Source organism: Bos grunniens, chromosome 14 (assembly GCF_055505025.1).
Source record: "Bos grunniens cultivar Pamir isolate PY7600 chromosome 14, Bosgru_T2T1.0, whole genome shotgun sequence".
In the NCBI taxonomy this organism is placed as follows: domain Eukaryota; kingdom Metazoa; phylum Chordata; class Mammalia; order Artiodactyla; family Bovidae; genus Bos; species Bos grunniens.
Genome location: NC_141178.1, coordinates 37,344,087 through 37,363,939, shown reverse-complemented (window position 1 = coordinate 37,363,939; position 19,853 = coordinate 37,344,087). Strand labels below are relative to the sequence as shown.

Below are 19,853 nucleotides of genomic sequence, written 5' to 3'. Positions count from 1 at the left end.
AGTGGGTCCTAATCCAATGTGATTGTGTCTTTTTAAGAGACAAACTCAGATAGAATGCCATGAAATGACAGACACAGAGACTGGAGTGATGCAATTGTAAGGCAAGGAACCTCAAGGATTGCCAGTCACTGCCAGAAACTAGGGAGAGGCAAGAAAGAACTCTATCAGAGTCTGAGAGAGAGCAGGGTCCCGCCAACACCTTGATATCAAGCTTCCAGAATGTGGAAGCAAATATGTTTCTGCTGTTTCAAGTCACCACTTTGTGGTACTCTAATACAGCAGCCTTAAAAAACTAATACAATATCTAAAGCCTAACTTTTGAATCTTTTCTAAACCACTTCCTCACATCAGTTCAGTTCAGTTCAGCCGCTCAGTCGTGTCTGACTCTGCGATGCCATAGACTGCAGCATGCCAGGCTTCCCTGTCCATTGCTAACTCCCACAGCCTCCTCAAACTCATGTCCATTACATCAGTAATGCCATGCAACCGTCTCATCCTCTGTCGTCCCCTTGTCCTCCCACCTTCAATCTTTCCCAGCATCAGGGTCTTTTCCATTGAGTCAGTTCTTTGCATCAGGTGGCCAAAGTATTGGAGTTTCAGCTTCAACACCAGTCCTTCCAGTGAATATTCAGGACTGATCTCCTTTAGGATGGACTGGTTGGATATCCTTGCTGTCCAAGGGACTCTCAAGAGTCTTCTCCAACACCACAGTTCAAAAGCATCAGTTCTTTGGCACTCAGCTTTTTTTATAGTCCAACTTCCTTCTACAGTTTCTTTCAAAGCAGTAAATGGCAACTCCATCTTTTATCTCTGTTGTTTTCCTCTTGCTCACACTCCAAACCCAGTCCATCCACACACTCTGCTGGCTTTACCTTCACAGCATGCCTAGAGTCCAGCCACTTATCACCACCTCCACTGCTGCCCCTCTGATCTGACCACCAGCATCTCTCTCGCCTGGTTTATTGCAACAGCCTCTTAATGTACACATTCTTCCACCTTTGTTCCTCTACAGCCTGTTCTCAGCCCAGCAACCCGCATGCTCTTGCTAAAACCTAAGTCAAATCATACCGCCTTCTGCTCACAACCCTTCAATGGCTTCCCAACAAACACAGAAAAAGGTAGAGTTCTTTCATGTAAATACAAGACCCTATATGAGCTGCCGGAGAAGGCAAAGGCACCCCACTCCAGTACTCTTGCTTGGAAAATCCCATGGACCGAGGAGCCTTGTAGGCTGCAGTCCACGAGGTCGCTAAGAGTCGGACACGACTGAGCGACTTCACTTTCAACTTTCACTTTCATTGGAGAAGGAAATGGCAACCCACTCCAGTGTTCTTGCCTGGAGAATCCCAGGGATGGCGGAGCCTGGCAGACTGCCGTCTATGGTGTCACACAGAGTCGGACACGACTGAAGCGACTTAGCAGCAGCAGCATATGAGCTGCATCTGCCGGCACTGCTTCCTGCTTCCTGTCACCAGACTCCTCCTGTCTACTTCTCTCTGGCTCTGCTAGCCACTAGCTTGATCCTGGATCACAACAGGCATGCTCTGAACTCAGTCCTCTGGAGAGATTGTCCAAGTCCCTAAAGGCTTTTCTCTTAGTCACCTGCTTGCATCCATCACCCAACTTCAGGATTCTGCTCCTTGCCTCTAAGCTCCCCTACCCAATTTATTTAAAATAACTGTATGTCCAATGATTTTCCTATACTCTTTACCTTGTTTCATTTATCTCATTAGCACTGACGAATATCTAACCTTTCATACGCGTGCTTTGCATCTGTTTACTGCCTCTCTCCTCACAGTACAATGTAAACCCTATGAGGATAATAGCATTGCTTTCTTCCTTGTCTCTGTAGCATCTAGAATCATAGCTGACATGTAAAGGAATTCAATAAATGTTTGTTGAATAAATGGATAATAAAGTCTCTTAAGTCAGTCTGCTACTTTTCCCATTTATTCAAATGACAGAAAAAGAAATCCAGTGTCAGTGACATAAATGACTAAATGAGATTAGCTTTTATAAAACTAGTGAATATACTCAACACACTAACAATTTATTTGCATTCCCATGAATTAACCACCATAAAATATTTAAACAATTTAAATACCTTGTCAGACTTACCTGAAATGGCCAATAGATTCAAAAGTGGAGGAGGAGAAAGAAAAGAGATAAGAAAGAGGCAGGAGGAGGACTTTTATAGTTTATCAAGATAAGAGTGTTCACTATCAAAACAAAAAGAATGAATACTATTAGTAGTTTTAAAACTGAATGGTTTCGGTGACATAGAATTGGCTGAAGGAGATTGAGGCTAATTTAGGGAAGCCCTTACATCTTTCTGGGCTTCCCCGATAACTCAGTTGGTAAAGAATCTTCCTACAATGCAGGAGACCCCACTTCCATTCCTGGGTTGGGAAGATCCACTGGAGAAGGGATAGGCTACCCACTCCAGTATTCTGGCCTGGAGAATTCCCAAAGAGAATGACTGAGCAACTTACACTTTCACTTTACATCTTTCCTGTACTCTGTTTTAGTGAGTCATCTGGATTTCTTTTCTGTTTGGAAACCAGATCTATTCAAATCTTTGGATAAAAAACATGCTATGATTAGTTATTGGAATCTAAACAAATTTGGCAGTGATACTTTAGAGTGAAATAGTGCCTTTTTTTGGATTAGTGGTGAGCACATATTAAATTTTATAAGAATAGTAAATGGTGCCGATAAAATAAAAACTGTAGATTCCTTGCTGCTGCTAAGTCACTTCGGTCGTGTCCGACTCTGTGCGACCCCATAGACGGCAGCCCACCAGGCTCCCCTGTCCCTGGGATTCTCCAGGCAAGAACACTGGAGTGGGTTGCCATTTCCTTCTCCAATGCATGAAAGTGAAAAGTGAAAGTGAAGCTGCTCAGTCATGTCCAACTTGCAGTGACCCCAGGGACTGCAGCCTTCCAGGCTCCTCCACCCATGGGATTTTCCAGGCAAGAGTACTGGAGTGGGGTGCCATTGCCTTCTCCGGTAGATTCCTTACTAGGTAAATTTAATGTCCCTAACATAGGAGGATGTCTCCATGGAGAGGAATACTCTGGGTGATGTGATAACTCAGGCCTTTGAAAACACAGAGGAAATAACATATGAGATTATAAACATAGTGAGAATAACACAGCTAAAAAGCACGCTCAAGATCTGGCGGGTTTACTGAATCGCAAAGGATTCTCTACCAAGGCAAATCTGCAATGCTAAATTCAGCATCCTGAGGAGGAAAGCCTGGGCCCTTGAAACATGGGATGGGGATGGAATATGTGTGCATGCGTAGTCATGTCCAACTCTTTGCAAACCCATGGACTGTAACCCACGAGTCTCCTCTATCCACGGGGATTCTCCAGGCAAGAATACTGGAGTGGGTTGCCATTTCCTACTCCAGGGGATCTTCCTGACCCAGGGATCAAACCCAGTCCCCAGCTTCTCCTGCATTGACAGGAGGGTTCTTTACCACTGTGCCACCTGGGAAGCCCAGATATTGTCGAAGACTGGCTCTCTAGAATTCCCTGAAACACTTGGAGCTTTAGAGGTAGTTCATCCCTCATCCTCCTTATTAAAAGTTAGTACTGATAGTGAGAGGGCAATTCTGGGAGCCCTGGAGGCGCATAGGAAGAGGCTCAAAGGAAGCATTGCTCTTTGTGAGGCATGTGTGTCCTGGGATCAAGGCTTACTGGAAACTTCTCTTTTTTTGCATTTGGCCTGTGCGGTGGGACTGATTGCTGTGGGCGTAGGGACCCACCTCGTCCTGAATTTATTTTAAAAAAAAAATTAAAAAAAAAAAATAAAAGTTAGTACTTTCCCCTGCAGAAAGAAAAGAGAGGGGAAAGCAACTCTTCTCTAGGACATGTCCCCACCTTTCTACTGAACGCCTCCCTCAGAATAGCCCTGCTGAATTCATGTTGGGTCTGATAAAAAAATAAAAAAGAAAGAAAGAGATTATACTCCAAGACAGTTGCAAAAATTAACTAGCATTTTATTCACAGGAGCAGGGGAGTACCAATGGAATTAGATCTTAAGGATGCTTGATCAAGAAAAGAAGAACATAAGAGCAAATAAGAAAATTCCTTAACTCCAGGGGACAGTGCAGACCCCTCAGAGATGAGGGTTTGGGTCACAACACCGGGGACGTGAAAGATCTGAAAAGGAAGGTGCAAGGTAGATAATCACAGAGAGATTACGAGTGTCAGTTATGGCTCCAAGTCCACCTACAGTAATGAGGCTAATAATTTGGTGTAACATCCCTGATGTAATTCTTCTCAGAGGCCCACAGGAACCCTGGAGGAGTGGCTCCCATGACACACGTGGAGAAGTGGACTTGTATGACACACAGAGCAGCAAGTGGCAGTAACCAAGAGTGCTGTGCAGAGCTCCAACAAGGACCCACCCTCCGGGAGTGCAGGCACCTGACAACCTCCGGGTGCAGATGCCTTCCATCTTCCTTTATCTTTTCAGTCAGCGAGCTGAGGTCATAGTCTTTCTGGGCAACCCACAGCCAGTGACTGAGCACTGTGTAGGCATAAGGACTCATCTCTTCTAGCTAGTGTGGGATACCTCTATGGTGCTGGAGCTCCCTGCTGAGTTGGTTGAGTCTTTCTCAGAGCTAGAACACAACCTGGAACTCTTCCTGACTACTTTTTCCCCCCTTTTCTCTTGACCTTTCATAGCATTACTTCCAATAAATTGCTTGAACTTTTAACTCTATCTTGGGTTCTTGATTCCCAAGGACCTACTGCCACAGGTTTGTAACTCTGCTCACCATTGACAGATGAGGAATAGGCTTGGATAAATGGACTCACCTCAAATCATACAGCTCTTAATGGAATATTATTTCCTATTTAAATGTTTATTTAGTTTCATGCTGAATAATATCCATGAAACCATACCTTTTATATGCAAATTATATTTTCCTAATTCACACTGAGGGCTTCCCTGGTGGCTCAATTTCTGCCTGCAATACAGGAAACATGAGAGATGTGGGTTTGATCCCTGGTTTGGGAAGATCCCCTGGAGAAGGGAATGGCTATCCACTCCAGTATTCTTGCCTGGAGAATCTCCTGGACAGAGGAGCCTGGCAGGCTATAGTCCACGGGGTCGTAGAGTCTGACACAACTGAAGCAACTTAAGACGCAAGCATAATCCATGTTGAAAGTATAACTATATATTAAAAAAACAAAAACAAAAAACTGAGGCAACTCTTACTCATTTTACATTGGAAAAGAGCCCTAATATATCCATGTGCTGAGAATTTATTTGTTCTTAAAAGTTTGTTTGGCCAAGAGTTGATTTCTGAGATTTAGACAACTTTTTCACTCAAAAGAAATGGAGGAGCTGTCATCGCAACAGGAATCTAAAGCCAAGGTATTGTTAAAGTCAAAGCCTTGTGGCCACCAGACCCTAAAATAGACATCTTCTCTTACCAAAATGTGTGTCTAAATAAGACATTAATTTAACACTTCTGTCAAACAAAATATAATATTTTAACTATTTTTTTTTTTAATTTAAAATTAAAATGCTTTGGGAATTTCCTAGGGGTCCAGTGATTAGGACTCTGTGCTTTCACTGCTGAGGGCCAGTGTTTGATCTCTGGTCAGGGAACTAAGGTCTCAGAAGTCATGAGGCAGCCAAAAAAGAAAAAAAATTAAAATGCTTTACTAATACTTAAAATAGGTTGACACTAGTTCATACATTTTATATGCTAAATAGGGTTCAGTTCAGTTCAGTTCAGTCGCTCAGTTGTGTCCAACTCTTTGCGACCCCATGAATCACAGCACGCCAGGCCTCCCTGTCCATCACCAACTCCCGGAGTTCACTCAAACTCAAGTCCATCGAGTTGGTGATGCCATCCAGCCATCTCATCCTCTGTCATCCCCTTTTCCTCCTGCCCCAATCCCTCCCAGCATCAGAGTCTTTTCCAATGAGTCAACTCTTCGCATGAGGTAGCCAAAGTACTGGAGTTTCAGCTCCAGCATAATTCCTTCCAAAGAATACCCAGGGCTGATCTCCTTTAGAACGGACTGGTTGGATCTCCTTGCAGTCCAAGGGACTCTCAAGAGTCTTCTCCAGCACCACAGTTCAAAAGCATCAATTCTTCGGCGCTCAGCTTTCTTCACAGTCCAACTCTCGCATCCATACAGGACCACTGGAAAAACCATAGCCTTGACTTGATGGACCTTTGTTGGCAAAGTAATGTCTCTGCTTTTCAATATGCTATCTAGGTTGGTCATAACTTTTTTTCCAAGGGTATGTATGTTCAAAAATTGAGACAACTGTTAAACAGCCTAAAAGTATCAAATCTTTATTCAATTGCTGTTAAATACTTTATATACTTATGTATGTAAATAAATGAGTTTACTCCACTTTAAAAAAATTTCCATACAAAAACTGCAGTGTATTCAGCAAGATGGCATACTTAAAAATCAATAGCAAGTAGAATTTCATAAAAAGGCAACGCGGCCCAGGATACTGATGCATCAGAACATCATTGTGTCAGCTAAACTGTACCTTGACTCAGGATATCAGGCCTACTTAGGTTGGCACATTAAACTGAATACAGGGAATCCAACAACATCCTTCATCTAGAATACCTCTCATAAATACATACCCAAGGATAAAGCTTGGAGTTGGGAGACATGGAAAATCAAAATGCCACCTTATAGATACCTCTACCTCTTGTTAGGTTTACAACAGTAACTCTCATAATTTCTGGCCAACACTACTAGCCAGAGCCCTCCACTCCAATCATTTATAGAAAAATGACAGTCTTTTTAACAATTAATTCTTAGTTCTCATGATACTTTCAGGATTATCTAAGTCAGTTGAGTGTAAAGTTATATCTTTAGTCATGAAAATGTTTGAATACAAATTTAATGAGTTTATGTGAAATTCTAAATTTTTATTATTACAGCTTCTCTGCTATAGAAGACTGATTATACAACATTTTGGTTATATACATACATTTAATTAGTACATGACCTGTAAGGTTAGGCTTCACCCGAAATACATCCAGAACTAGGTGAAAAACATACCAGAAATTTTCAAATGCTGGTAAGATCAATTTTTATAGAACATATTGATAGAATACAAGAGTAAGTTATTGTCATTAATATTCATTCTCTAACTCAGTGTATAATTACCAAGTACCTGTTCTTTGCTATGCTCTATTCTAGGCACCAGAGATAAAGCTCTAAACAAAAATATTCCTCTCCATAAGCCTTACACTCCAGTGGAGAAGAGGAGAAACAAAATAAACAAAATATGTGCTATATATTGAAAATCTATATCATAAGTGCCATGGAGAAAATGCAGGAAAGAACAGGAGTGCTGGTGTGAGATTCAAGCTTAAACTCAGTTCTCAGGGAGGGCCTGCAAAGGTGTCAGCTGCAAAGGTGAGACCCAAAGAGGGTGAGAAAGCAAGCCATGAAGACTTGACAAAAGAAGGCTCCAGAGAGAGGAACTTATTTACCTGTTGCTCAGGGTACAGCCTAATACATGCTCACTCAAAAAAGCTGAACTTTCAAAATACTATATATATATATATATATATATATATATATATATATATATATATATATTCACCTGTCTCCAAAACCCTGGACCCTTCTCCCATGAATACATTCAGCTCCCATGAATACATTCAGCTGCCACCTGAAAAGCTGGATCACTTAGTGACAAACTTGAAGCATGATGTTGAGGATAGAACCTTCCATGATGATGATTTAGAATTCCAGATTCTGGCATATGCAGAGATGCATATTCATACTCCATGTGTAAAGGTTGAATGGTGTATCTCAGACTAGAAAACCTTTCTAATGTCAGTTCCAGGGGTGATCAAAAAGCCAGGTCAATTTAGGACTTGATGAATGAGGGCCAAACTGATATAAGGCAATGGAATGACTGAAGCCCCGAGTCCAGAACCAGAATGAATGGACCAGAGCAATATTCAGGTAGTCTGGATAACTTTGCAGACCACAGTTGCTTCACTTTTTCCCCCACTATGTAACTTTGGTCTAAGTTCTTACAGCTAAACTCGTGAGCCCTTGGTTGTGACCAAAAAAAAAAAAAGTTCTAGAAGGTAACATCTAAAATAAGCAGTTTTGTGTGTTAAGCATTCTAAAATCTTTGAAAGGCTGCTGCTACTGCTGCTAAGTCGCTTCAGTCCTGTCCCACTCTGTGCGACCCCATAGACAGCAGCCCACCAGGCTCCCCTATCCCTGGGATTCTCTAGGCAAGAACACCGGAGTGGGTTGCCATTTCCTTCTCCAATGCATGAAAGTGAAAAGTGAAAGTGAAGCCACTCAGTCGTGTCTGACTTGCAGCGACCCCAGGGACTGCAGCCTACCAGGCTCCTCCACCCATGGGATTTTCCAGGCAAGAGTACTGGAGTGGGGTACCATTGCCTTCTCCGATATTTTGATATACTGGGTATTAGAACATGTGAACATATGAATCTGAGGGGAAAGAGTCATATTTTTGGTTATACAAAATTTGTAAAATCTGGGAGGACTAAGGGATCAACAACCATAACGAACCTGGACTTTGCAGCCAGACTGAGGTTTACATACCAGCTTTCCCACTTGATAGGCACATGACCCTGGGTGTTTCTTATGGTCTGTGTTTTGGCTCCCTTGTCTTTGAAATGTGACAATAATATCTACTGCATAGAGTTGTTACAATGAGGATTAAATTAGTTAATATTTGAAAAAAATGTTCAGAACACTGCCTGGCATATATTAAGCCTATATAAATGCTTTTAAAATAAAATAAAGTATAATTTAAGCTTCCTTTATAATACTTCCCTAGTGGGTCAGACAGTAAAGTGTCTGTCTACAATGCAGGAGACCTGGGTTCGATCCCTGGGTCGGGAAGATCTCCTGGAGAAGGAAATGGCAACCCACTCCAGTACTCTTGCTTGGAAAATCCCATGGATGGAGGAGCATAGTAGGCTACAGTCCACAGGGTTGCAAAGAGTTGGACACAACTGAGTGACTTCACTTCACTTCACTTATAAAACTTTCAAAGAGTTACCTCTTAAATCTTCACCAAAAATAAAAATAAAAAAGACTTGCTGGCAAAGACTGTCTTTTACATAGAAATGTTTAAAGCAGAACTCTGATATATTATGAGTCTAGAAGCTCCAAATCTGTCAAGTTTATATCAAATCTTTAACTGAATTTCAAAGTGAATTGTATAAAAAATAGATGACCCCCAAAGATTATCAAATGAATACTTTATTAGAGTCATAACACTTATAAAATAAATTTATTTTCATCATGGAGTTACCAGATTTTAAGACCAACCAACACTTTCTCATTTTTACGGCTAAGGTATACAAAGAAATTCTCAAATGCTATAATTTTTGTTCAGTGCTTTGTCAGTCAACTCCCAAATCTAGATCATGATTAATCTACAATTCTAAGTATTCACAGTTAAATGACTTCTAGGCTTGGTTCTTTATGATCGAGAAGCAATCCATTTATAAAAGTGCCACCAAGGCAGTTTCATGAAATCATTTAATTTAATGCCACCAAGCAGCATGGACCTGTTATACCTTGGAAATAAAAATAGAATCTCACGACTAAATCTAGCAGACTTTTAACAATTCCAGCCGGAATGGATGATATATCCTTATGGCACATTTATGACTTTGTAATAGACCATTTATAATACAGGTTTAAGTGTGTGGTATGGAACTGGAAAAACCAAGGAAGTTGGATTTTTATAGAAAAGCTATGATAAAGTCACAAGACTGGTTTCCTCTTGCCACATATTAAATATACCTTTTATCTTTACGGTTACATCACAAACCAAACCCTAATAAGATTCCTCTTCCTAAGGGATTATTACATAAACAGCATTTGATCACTGAGCATTGATTATGCTGCTCATTCAGGATTGTTCCATGTTCCACGAACTCTAACTGCTCAATTTATACATGGCACTTGTAGGGGATGATTCAACCAAAATACAAAGGGCTGAAAGTATAAAACAATCAAAAGCCCTCTTTTCCCAGAGGTAGCCCTCTTGGGGCAAGAGATAAGTATCTCATTTGGACAGGTGGTGTGAGCTGGGGCCTAACTCTAACTTGTTCTCAAGCCATTTTGGCACTTTGTCATGACCAGGGTCTCTGAGGTGGGTTAAAATACTTTTCTGTGCTATTCAGCCAGAGATAGCTTTTGTGACCACTGTTGCTTGAAAACTGAGTCTGTGTATTTCTTACCAGTGCAAAACAACATAGGACTATTCTCTAGATGAGAATCTACAACTTTAAGTTACATCTCATGTTCTGTGTGAATTTAACTTAGAGTCATGTAAAAGAATTAGAAGTAAAAAGTTTACCCTTTGGAGAGCTCTATTGGGTAAAGCCTCAGATATCCACATAAAAATACTCACCTATTCATGCACAGGACAAACAGCTGCTATTTGAAGCATAAATAAACCCAAAGTAAAACATCAGGTACTGTATACCCATTTCAGGAGTGGCTTAGGGGTCTCTGGGGCTCTCGTTTTAAGAATGCCAGGTAAGCATTTTGCTCAGTTGTTAGGAAAACACTTAGGTGGATTAAGCCACTAGGGTTCACTTCATAAATTACTTTTTCTTGTACTCAAGACTCTGCTTGAATTAGCTTGAGATGCTATAGCTGCTTCAAGGGTAAGTGTTTGACAATTAACCCAAAGGCAATGTGATTATTGAATGAGACTAAATATTATGTGGCTCGTCAAATTCACTTTAGACCTTTGAGGATCAGTTCAATAAAATACAAAACCCATAACCAAGGTTTTAAACCAGAGGTCAACATACGATAGCCTGTATCCCACAGGCCAAGTCCAGCCTGCTGCTGGTTTTTGTAAATAAAGATTTATTGGAACATACAGCTACACTCACTCATTTCATATTGTCTGTGGCTGTTTTCATAGTAACAGCAGACGTGAGTACTTGTGACAGAGACTGTGTGGCTCACAAAGCCTAAAATATTTACTATCTGTACATTTAGAGAAAAAGAATGCTGATCTCCATTTTACACTAAAACACAGAGTTCGGCGGGAATCTTATTTTAAATGTGTTTTTCTTCGGGAGTTTTAGTTACCTATTAAAATTAAGGTTCAGGTGATTTGGCAACTAAATACAAGAGATACCCCTTTTTCATGAATGACGTCTATGTATTTTATGGATGTAAAGGGAAATTTTTTTTAAAAATGAGAAAAAAAGAGAGAGATAAATGTAAAACTAAAGGCAATTTCTCTGTTTAACATCATAATAAAATTTCCATCCATGAAATGAACCAAACTTATACTTAGATTCTCTCTGTATACCAAACAATTATTTGAGGGATATTGTTATATCTGAACAAAACGGTACCCAAATTGATCAAGACATAAAAAGTACACAAATGAAACTAACACACAAGCAGTTCGTCTTTAAGGAGTGTTACGGTCGCCATCTTCGTAAAGCCAGCCCCAAACTGCAACCATAACAAGCTGTCGTCACAAAGGCAAAAATCTAAGAAAGAAGAAACAAAAATTCTTATCAGATTTATAACACTGACTTTAAGAAATCATTTGTCCAAAGGAACAACTGTCTGAAAACTGATCAGCCTCCTTAAAGATACTTCAACACTTAAGAAAACTAAATCACTAAGATGATTTAGATTCATCTTTTTTTTTTTTTCTTGGATGACTTTAGCCCCTCATACCATTAACCCCTTCTTTTAAACATTCTAGCCCCTAATAATGGGATATCATTTGTGGACAGCCTTAGGTTGAGCTTTTGTTCACACACTGGACTCACTTGTTAGGCACTGGTGAGACCCCTAACATGATGCATATTCAAAACTTCATGATGAGATGTCTACCTGCACAGTGATCTCACAGCCACACACAGTGCAGCTCTCAGGGCCCGAGGATGGAGCAGATTATTTCTGTGACAATGGAAGTGACTGTAGAGCTAAACAGAGAAAACCCACAGGAATGAATCATCAGGTTGGCGTGGGAGATAGTTCTCAAATGTGCATGAGTTCTGAATTACTGTCCTTCGTATTCAAAAAGGATTTTTTTAGCATCAACTATGAATGCATCGGTACATTTGGTACATACAGACAAGTAACAGGCATTATCTTCACCCTTCTGGGGTTTATAATCCACAGAAAACTCCCCAAACCACTAAATATGTTAAAACATTATGATGTAGCACAGGAATCCTTTTTCCAGGAAACCAGAGCTCTGAGAAGGAATATCAGATCCACCTACGAAACATTTTTACAGTGTAATTACCATGCTGCTACTTTCCCCACCCTTCTTCCGCTGGTTGTCTCTCAGATACAGCTCTCTTTTTTAAGGAAACTTTCCTAGCGTACAGTTGCTTTCCAATGCTGTGTTAGTTTCTAGCGCACAGCAAAGTGAATCAGGAATACATTCACATACATATCTTACATCTGTCATCTAGACATTTCTTTTCTGTTGAAAGAGAAAGACCACTTTATTTTAAAGTACAAATGTGAATATTTACTTAGAACATGAAAAGAAATCACAACCGCCACGAATTCTGAAAAGCTGACAAATGTCACAAATATTCCAAATCGAAAACAACTTTGTTTTACTATCTGCCTGATAACATCTTACTTCTGAGGACCCACTTTCTTTGCTATCCTTTCACAAGACTATTTCAGAAGACAATAGCATGAGAGAGATTTTGTAATCTTGGATAAAATCCACTGTTTCTTCTTTGATGACTGATTAAAATTTGTTTTGTTTTGTTTCGATAACAACAAAAGTTTCTCTCGGTTTTATACGTATTTGTAGTAACATGAAAACTGTGCAGGTTTGTCAAATTTGAGAAACTCTCTATCATATTTCATACATGATTTATAAAATTTCAGGATATTTCAAAATTTCTTGAGGAATGATACTCTTAAACCATAAATCTCAAAGTCTAAATCTTACCGCACTTTGAGTTGCTCACGTGTAGTTACAATTATCCTCCATGTCTTCCTTGTACTGGCAGATGATGAAATTTACATTACCCCCATTGAATTCTGGGGGCCTTTATGCAAGTGGTTCCCTTAGTTCTATTTATAATACTGCTCTAATGTTTGCACGGAATTTCTGATAAGTTCCATCTCAAATGATTCTCATAAAAAAAAAAAAGCCTGGTGCATTTTTTATTTTATGTCACGTATACAACTGCCAGGAGGGAGTTTCTGTTTTGTGCATTTTTACATTTTTGTGCATCAGTTGATCTGATCTGCAAGGTGCTTCCCCTTGTTGTGAGTCAGTTCATCAGCTCAGTGGATTTCCCTCACCACTCTGGGCTGACTGGTCCCTGCATGAATGACTACTTTTGATATCTATTACTAGTGAAAAGGAGTTCTCTCTCTAAGGCAGAGGTCACCAACCTCCAGGATCTAATGCCTGATGATCTGAGGTGGAACTGATGAGAACAGAAATAACAGAAATAAAGTGCACAGTAAATGCACCATGAATGTGATGTGCTTGAATCATCCTGAGACCATCCCCTGCACCCCTGGGCCGTGAAAACACTGTCTTCCACAGAACTAGTCCCTGGTGCCAGAAAGGCTGGAGACTGACTGCTGCTCTAAGGTATACTGAAATGAAAAGTGAGGGACTCAGTAGAACGTCACAAATGAATAGCTCATGCACTTAAGTGTTATTAAAACTCAGAAACTAAAGATTTACGTGTATGGGTAAAATGGGGGTTAATGCAGAACTTAAATCATGGAGAAGTTTACTAAGGCAGCTTCACTTAGGCAGAAAAAGGGAAGGACAAATCTGTCTGTGACAAAGACCACGTCTGAAGCTACATGGAGTAGAAAGCACAATTAATTCTTTTCACAATGTAGACTTTGTTGCGCAAGGCCAACCACTAGCACTCATGTAGGTACGGTCTTATATAAATGTCAACCTCCTGGTGCTTCAGTTTCATCATCCACAGCACTGGGGTAATGACAGTACTTGGCTTGGTTCATAAGGTTAACTGTACAGATAAACAGCTATTATGTGTTTAATGCTGCTGGCTATTATTAAAGAAAACTATTGTTGCCAGAGGAGTTTCTTAGAGACCTTGATGGGGGAGGGGAAGCGTGGGTAAACCGTGTTTACCCCACACTTACTGTGGCTGCCACGTTTATGTTATACTGGTTATCACTCAGGAGTGGCTGCACGGTCATGGTTCTATTGCAGCGTAGGTCGTGCAGCGACGTGGTGGCTGCCTCCAGCAAAAAGGCTCCAAAGTAGAATACGAAGACTGTAAAATGGTAAGCGAAGTCCTGAAAGAGGATGGAAAAGAGAGTCATCTGCCAGTAAAGACAATAAGCTTTTCCAAGAGTTTCTTATTTCGAACCAAGTTTAGGTTCAGGAAAAACAGAACCTTTAATCAAACAGTCTTTAACCACATTGGCCATTTCTTTTGGCTCCCTTAGCAATGTCAAGCTGTTAGAATCCCAAGGAAAATCAACCAACTCGTTGTAATTGGCACAGTGGCAAACCTTCGGATAGACTGAATTTTATAAAATACATAATTCAGTTTAGATAAGGCACCAAAGAATTCCTGTCCTTAAAATTCAAGTAAAACAGCATTTACATTATATCTTGTTAGAGTAATTATATAACTATATATAATAACATACACAAATTTCATAATTAAGTTTTTATTTTTGAGCAGTTTTTATTTTTATTCATTAGATTGCCATTCCATACACTGAAAGATATAGAATATCTATGAAATCATTGAATTCAATACCATATCTCTAGACATTTTAAAAAGCAAAATAAATATATACTTCTACAAAAAGTAGAGGAAGTTTTCATGCAAAACTCAACAGTTATTAAGTTATTTTATCTGTCACTGGCATTAATGTGACACATAACTATTAAAATTCCCACTGTCTAACCTGATTCAATGTACCATCAACACACTGCTGGGTATTTTTGTTAACAATTTCTATAGCAGGCACTTCACATTTATTATTAATCACCCTTACAACCACCATTTATTATTTCCATTTAACAAGGAATTTCCTCTTCTTGTTTTGGTGAAGTGATGAAATGACTGTCCCAAAGCCCCACAAAGCTGAACTTTTGAAGGGAGACCTCAAACCTACACCAGTCTGTCTGATTCCAAAGTCCATTTGCTTTCTTCTCTATCAAACTGTTCTTGATACAACTATAGTACAAAAAAAAAAAAAAGGAACACTGCATGGCTTTTATGTAAATGCCCATTCAGCAAGCAAAACTGTCCAGAGAAATTGTTTTTATTCTCCCTAGAATAATAAGGACGAAGTTAACTAACTAGGAGTGAGAATAACCAAAGTACAATGGTAAAAATGCTTTCTACTTAACACTTCTCATTTATAAATTGACCCACCAGTGCCTTCAAAAGATGTAAGAAAAAAGTTATATAATATACTAGCCACTTGTCTAATCTATAGGAGAAATGCTTAAACATTTACATGTGCTTAGTCAATAAATGTTCACTGATGAAGGTCAAAATCCAATGTTACTACTTTGAGAGAGAAAATGCAATAGTTGGGTCTTACTTAAGGTAGTAATGAAGACTGAGAGAAAAATACATTTCAGACCATTCAGACTCATCTCATTTACCAAAGGGGACTCTCAGGAATAGCTCATTTCATCCCCAAAGGAATGGGAAGAGTTGGATGACATGGCCTGAAACTCTTGGGATGATGTGGTCTTTGCCTTCTTTGCCAGCCTCATCTGATGTCACCATCTTTCCCCTTTGAACATCAGCCATGCTGGTCTCATTTTGGTCCCAAGGAATCACTCTATACCTCAAGATTGATACTCTTTACACGTGGCAATCTCTCTGACTGAGTCTTCCCACAACCAGTGACCACGTGCCCCTACCCTCCAGCCCTCTACATACACACACACACACACACACACACACACCCTCCAGCCCTCTACACACACACACACACACACACACACACACATATACCACTGTTCCATTCCTGCCTAATTTTGCCTCCTCCCTCCTTGGGCTTCCCTGATGGCTCAGCAAGTAAAGAATCCACCTGCAATGTAGGAGGCACAGATTCATTCCCTGGGGCGGGAAGATCCCCTGGAGAAGGGCATGGTAACCCACTCCAATATTCTTGTCTGGAAAATTCCATGAACAGAGGAGCCTGGCAGGAGTCCATGGGGTTGCAAATAGTCGGACACAACTGAGCACATGGCACATACACTCCTTTACAGGAGCATCAGAACCGAGTTCTGGCAAAGGCTTTCAGATCCAATCCTGTATCCTCCCCCTGCGTCTTTCATAGGTGTTACCATCCAATAAACTTCCTGCACGTTCAGCTGTGTATGGCTTGGGTCATACCATCCCATCCTTCACATTAGCCTTAGGGTCCCATGTACCGCAAAGTATGGGTTTCCCAAGTGGTGCTAAGGATAAAGAACCTGTCTGCCAATGCAGGAGACTTAAGAGACGTGGGTCCAATCCCTGGGTGGGGAAGATCCCCTGGAGAAGGAAATGGCAACCCATTCCAGGATTCTTGCTTAGAGAATCCCATGGACAGAGGAGCCTAGTGGGCTATAACCCATGGGGTCACAAAGAGCTGGACATGACTGAAGTGACTCAGCATGAAAGTACACTAAAATGTAAGAGGAACTCATGGCATCAGTGGTGAGAAAATCACTATGTCAGCTCCCGGAGTTATAGAATCAGGCATGTCACCTGTATTGGGGAATTACACATCTTGGAAAAGCATCTCCTGGTGTCCCCCTGGGCCCTTGTAGGGAAGGAACACTTGATCTTGAGACAACAAAAGATGAAGTATCCAGAACTGCCCATTATGAATGATGTTCTCTCAAAGCCACTAACTCATAGTCACAACACTGCTTCTTCAGGTGGGAAGGGGACATCAGAGTTCAAATTGAGCTGGGCTAGTGGGCCTGAGTCTGTTGTGTGAGCAGGTGGCCCAGGCCCCCAAGTCACCCACCAGGATGGGACTGCCCTCCTCCCTCAGCCCAAGCCTATAGCCACATAGGGGAGGAGATCCCCAGGGTCCAGATGAAGGGGAAGAAAAACACCCAAGCTTGTTTCTCATGATGGGTTGTCACAAGGCGAAAAGGGATAGCAGCTGTATTCAGTTCAGTTCAGTCGCTCAGTCGTGTCCAACTCTTTGTGACCCCGTGAATCGCAGTATGCCAGGCCTCCCTGTCCATCACCATCTCCCAGAGTTCACTCAAACTCATGTCCATCGAGTTGGTGATGCCATCCAGCCATCTCATCTTCTGTCGCCCCCTTCTCCTCCTGCTCCCAATCCCTCCCAGCATCAGAGTCTTTTCCAGTGAGTCAACTCTTTGCATAAGGTGGCCAAGGTACTGGAGTTTCAGCTTCAGCATCAGTCCTTCCAAAGAACACCCAGGACTGATCTCCTCTAGAATGGACTAGTTGGATCTCCTTGCAGTCCAAGGGACTCTCAAGAGTTTTCTCCAACACCACAGTTTAAAAGCATCAATTCTTCAGTGCTCAGCCTTCTTCACAGTCCAACTCTTGCATCCATACATGACCACTGGAAAAACCATAGCCTTGACTAGATGGACCTTTGTTGGCAAAGTAATGTCTCTGCTTTTCAATATGCTATCTAGGTTGGACATAACTTTTCTTCCAAGGAGTAAGCGTCTTTTAATTTCATGGCTGCAATCACCATCTGCAGTGATTTTGGAGCCCAAAAAAATAAAGTCTGACACTGTTTCCACTGTTTCCGCATCTATTTCCCATGAAGTGATGGGACCAGATGCCATGATCTTCGTTTTCTGAATGTTGAGCTTGAAGCCAACTTTTTCACTCTCCTCTTTCACTTTCATCAAGAGGCTTTTTAGTTCCTCTTCACTTTCTGCCATAAAGGTGGTGTCATCTGCATATCTGAGGTTATTGATATTTCTCCTGGCAATCTTGATTCCAGCTTGTGCTTCCTCCAGCCCAGCGTTTCTCATGATATACTCTGCATATAAGTTAAATAAGCAGGGTGACAATATGCTTTAGAGACACGTTCAGAGCTGGCTGTGAAAGAGCAGTTAGGGAACATCTTCCTAATTGATGGAACTCTGAGTGGTGCAGCACATCATACACTTTGTTAAGAAAGCAAAGTGGCCCAAGGTGAGAACCCACAGAGACTCATCTGCAGTGGGGAAAGGTCTGGCAAGCTGGTCAGGGCCCTGGAAAATAAAAGTTCAGAGACAAGGAAGTATGGAGCAGTGAGATGGACATATGGGATTAGGCATGAAATGTGAAGTGTGACCTTTCTTTTATGTGGTCACACCCACTAGAAACATCCATATGGAAGATGACCTGGCCATTTGATGCAACCAATTAAAAAGCAAGGGACATTACTTTGCCAACAAACATCCATCTAGTCAAAGCTATGGTTTTCTAGTAGTCACATATGGATGTGAGAGTTGGACTATAAAGAAAGCTAAGTGCCAAAGAATTGATGCTTTTGAACTGTGGTGTTGGAGAAGACTTTTGAGAATCCCTTTGACTGTAAGGAGATCAAACCAGTCAATCCTCAAGGAAATTAGTCCTGAATATTCTTTGGAAGGACTGATACTGAAACTGAAACTCCCATACTGATGGGAAGAACCGACTCCTCAGAAAAGACCCTGCTGGGGAAGACTGAAGGCAGGAGAAGGGGATGACAGAGGATGAGATGGTTGGATGCATCACCGACTCGATGGACATGAGCTTGAACAAGCTCAAGGAGTTGGTGATGGAGTCCTAGTGTGCTGCAGTCCATGGGATCGCAAAGAGTTGGATACAACTGAGCGACTGAACTCACTGATCTGGTTCCTGGCATTTTGGGTACATGAACAGAGTGGCCATGGCTAGGGAGGCACGTCTATGTCATGGCCCAATAGTGCGGACTCCCAACAGCCAAAGCTGACAAGCCTCTTATCCGTATACTTCAGGGGCCAGAAAGAATGAAAACCACAACCACAGAAAACTAACCAAACTGATCACAAGAATCACAGCCTTGTCTAACTCAATGAAACTATGAGCCATGCCATGTAGGGCCACTCAAGACAGATGGGTCACAGTGGAGAGTTCTGACAAAACGTGGTCCACTGGAGAAGGGAATGGAACACCACTTTAGCATTCTTTCCTTGAGAACCCCATGAACAGTATGAAAAGCTGACCTACCTCTTGCCTTTTCTGAATGTTGAATGTGCCAGCAACAGAGACTGATTCTGAGACCCTGACATGGTGCTTTTCTCACCTGGTATCAAACTGATGAAACTCAGTTCCCATCTTCCTGGGAGGCATAAAGTTTCATTCTCACAAAATGGACACTCACTGTGAGTATGGATTTGCTTTTCCTCTCTGCAGAACCTCTGCCACTACCACTGTCCAGGGACTTACAGAATATGCCTGATTTATCAGCATCCACTCAATACATCTGACCAAGGGATTAACTTCTCAGCAGAGGATGAGTGGGAATGGGCCCACAACCCTGAGTTGTATCCTATCCTGCACCATCTAGGACCCGCTGGCCTGACAGCATGCTGGGATGGCTGGCTGAAGGCACAGCCTGGAGGAACCACCCTGTGAGGATGTGTGGCCATACTTCAGGATGCAGTAGATACAATGAAGAAGAGTTTTCAACATGGCATCATATCCCCACTGGAAGAGTGGGAACCAAGGGTGGAAGGAGTTTCTCCTCTTACCATTGTCACTCCCAGTGATCTCGTGAAAGACTTTTTTAACTGCTGTCCCTGCACTCTGGACTCTGCATGATCAGAGGTCCCACCCCGGGGGGTGTACTCCTGCTAGAGGATCCAGC

General features: G+C 41.4%; 1 protein-coding gene across 2 annotated transcripts in view; it reads right to left on the bottom strand.

The window, feature by feature from the left end:
* Positions 1–9,242: 9,242 nt before the first annotated feature.
* MAL2 (mal, T cell differentiation protein 2) overlaps positions 9,243–19,853 on the bottom strand; it is a 33,326-nt gene continuing 22,715 nt past the window's right edge. The window contains exons 3-5 of one of the 2 annotated variants that reach the window (XM_086335400.1): positions 14,157–14,312; positions 11,883–11,974; positions 9,243–11,530 (exon numbers count right to left, since the gene is read on the bottom strand). In XM_086335400.1, the coding sequence (XP_086191526.1) occupies positions 11,515–11,530; positions 11,883–11,974; positions 14,157–14,312 (264 nt within the window). In that variant the 3' untranslated portion in view covers positions 9,243–11,514. The remainder of the gene's footprint in view (positions 11,531–11,882; positions 11,975–14,156; positions 14,313–19,853) is intronic. The other variant, XM_086335401.1, reaches the window with a different exon arrangement.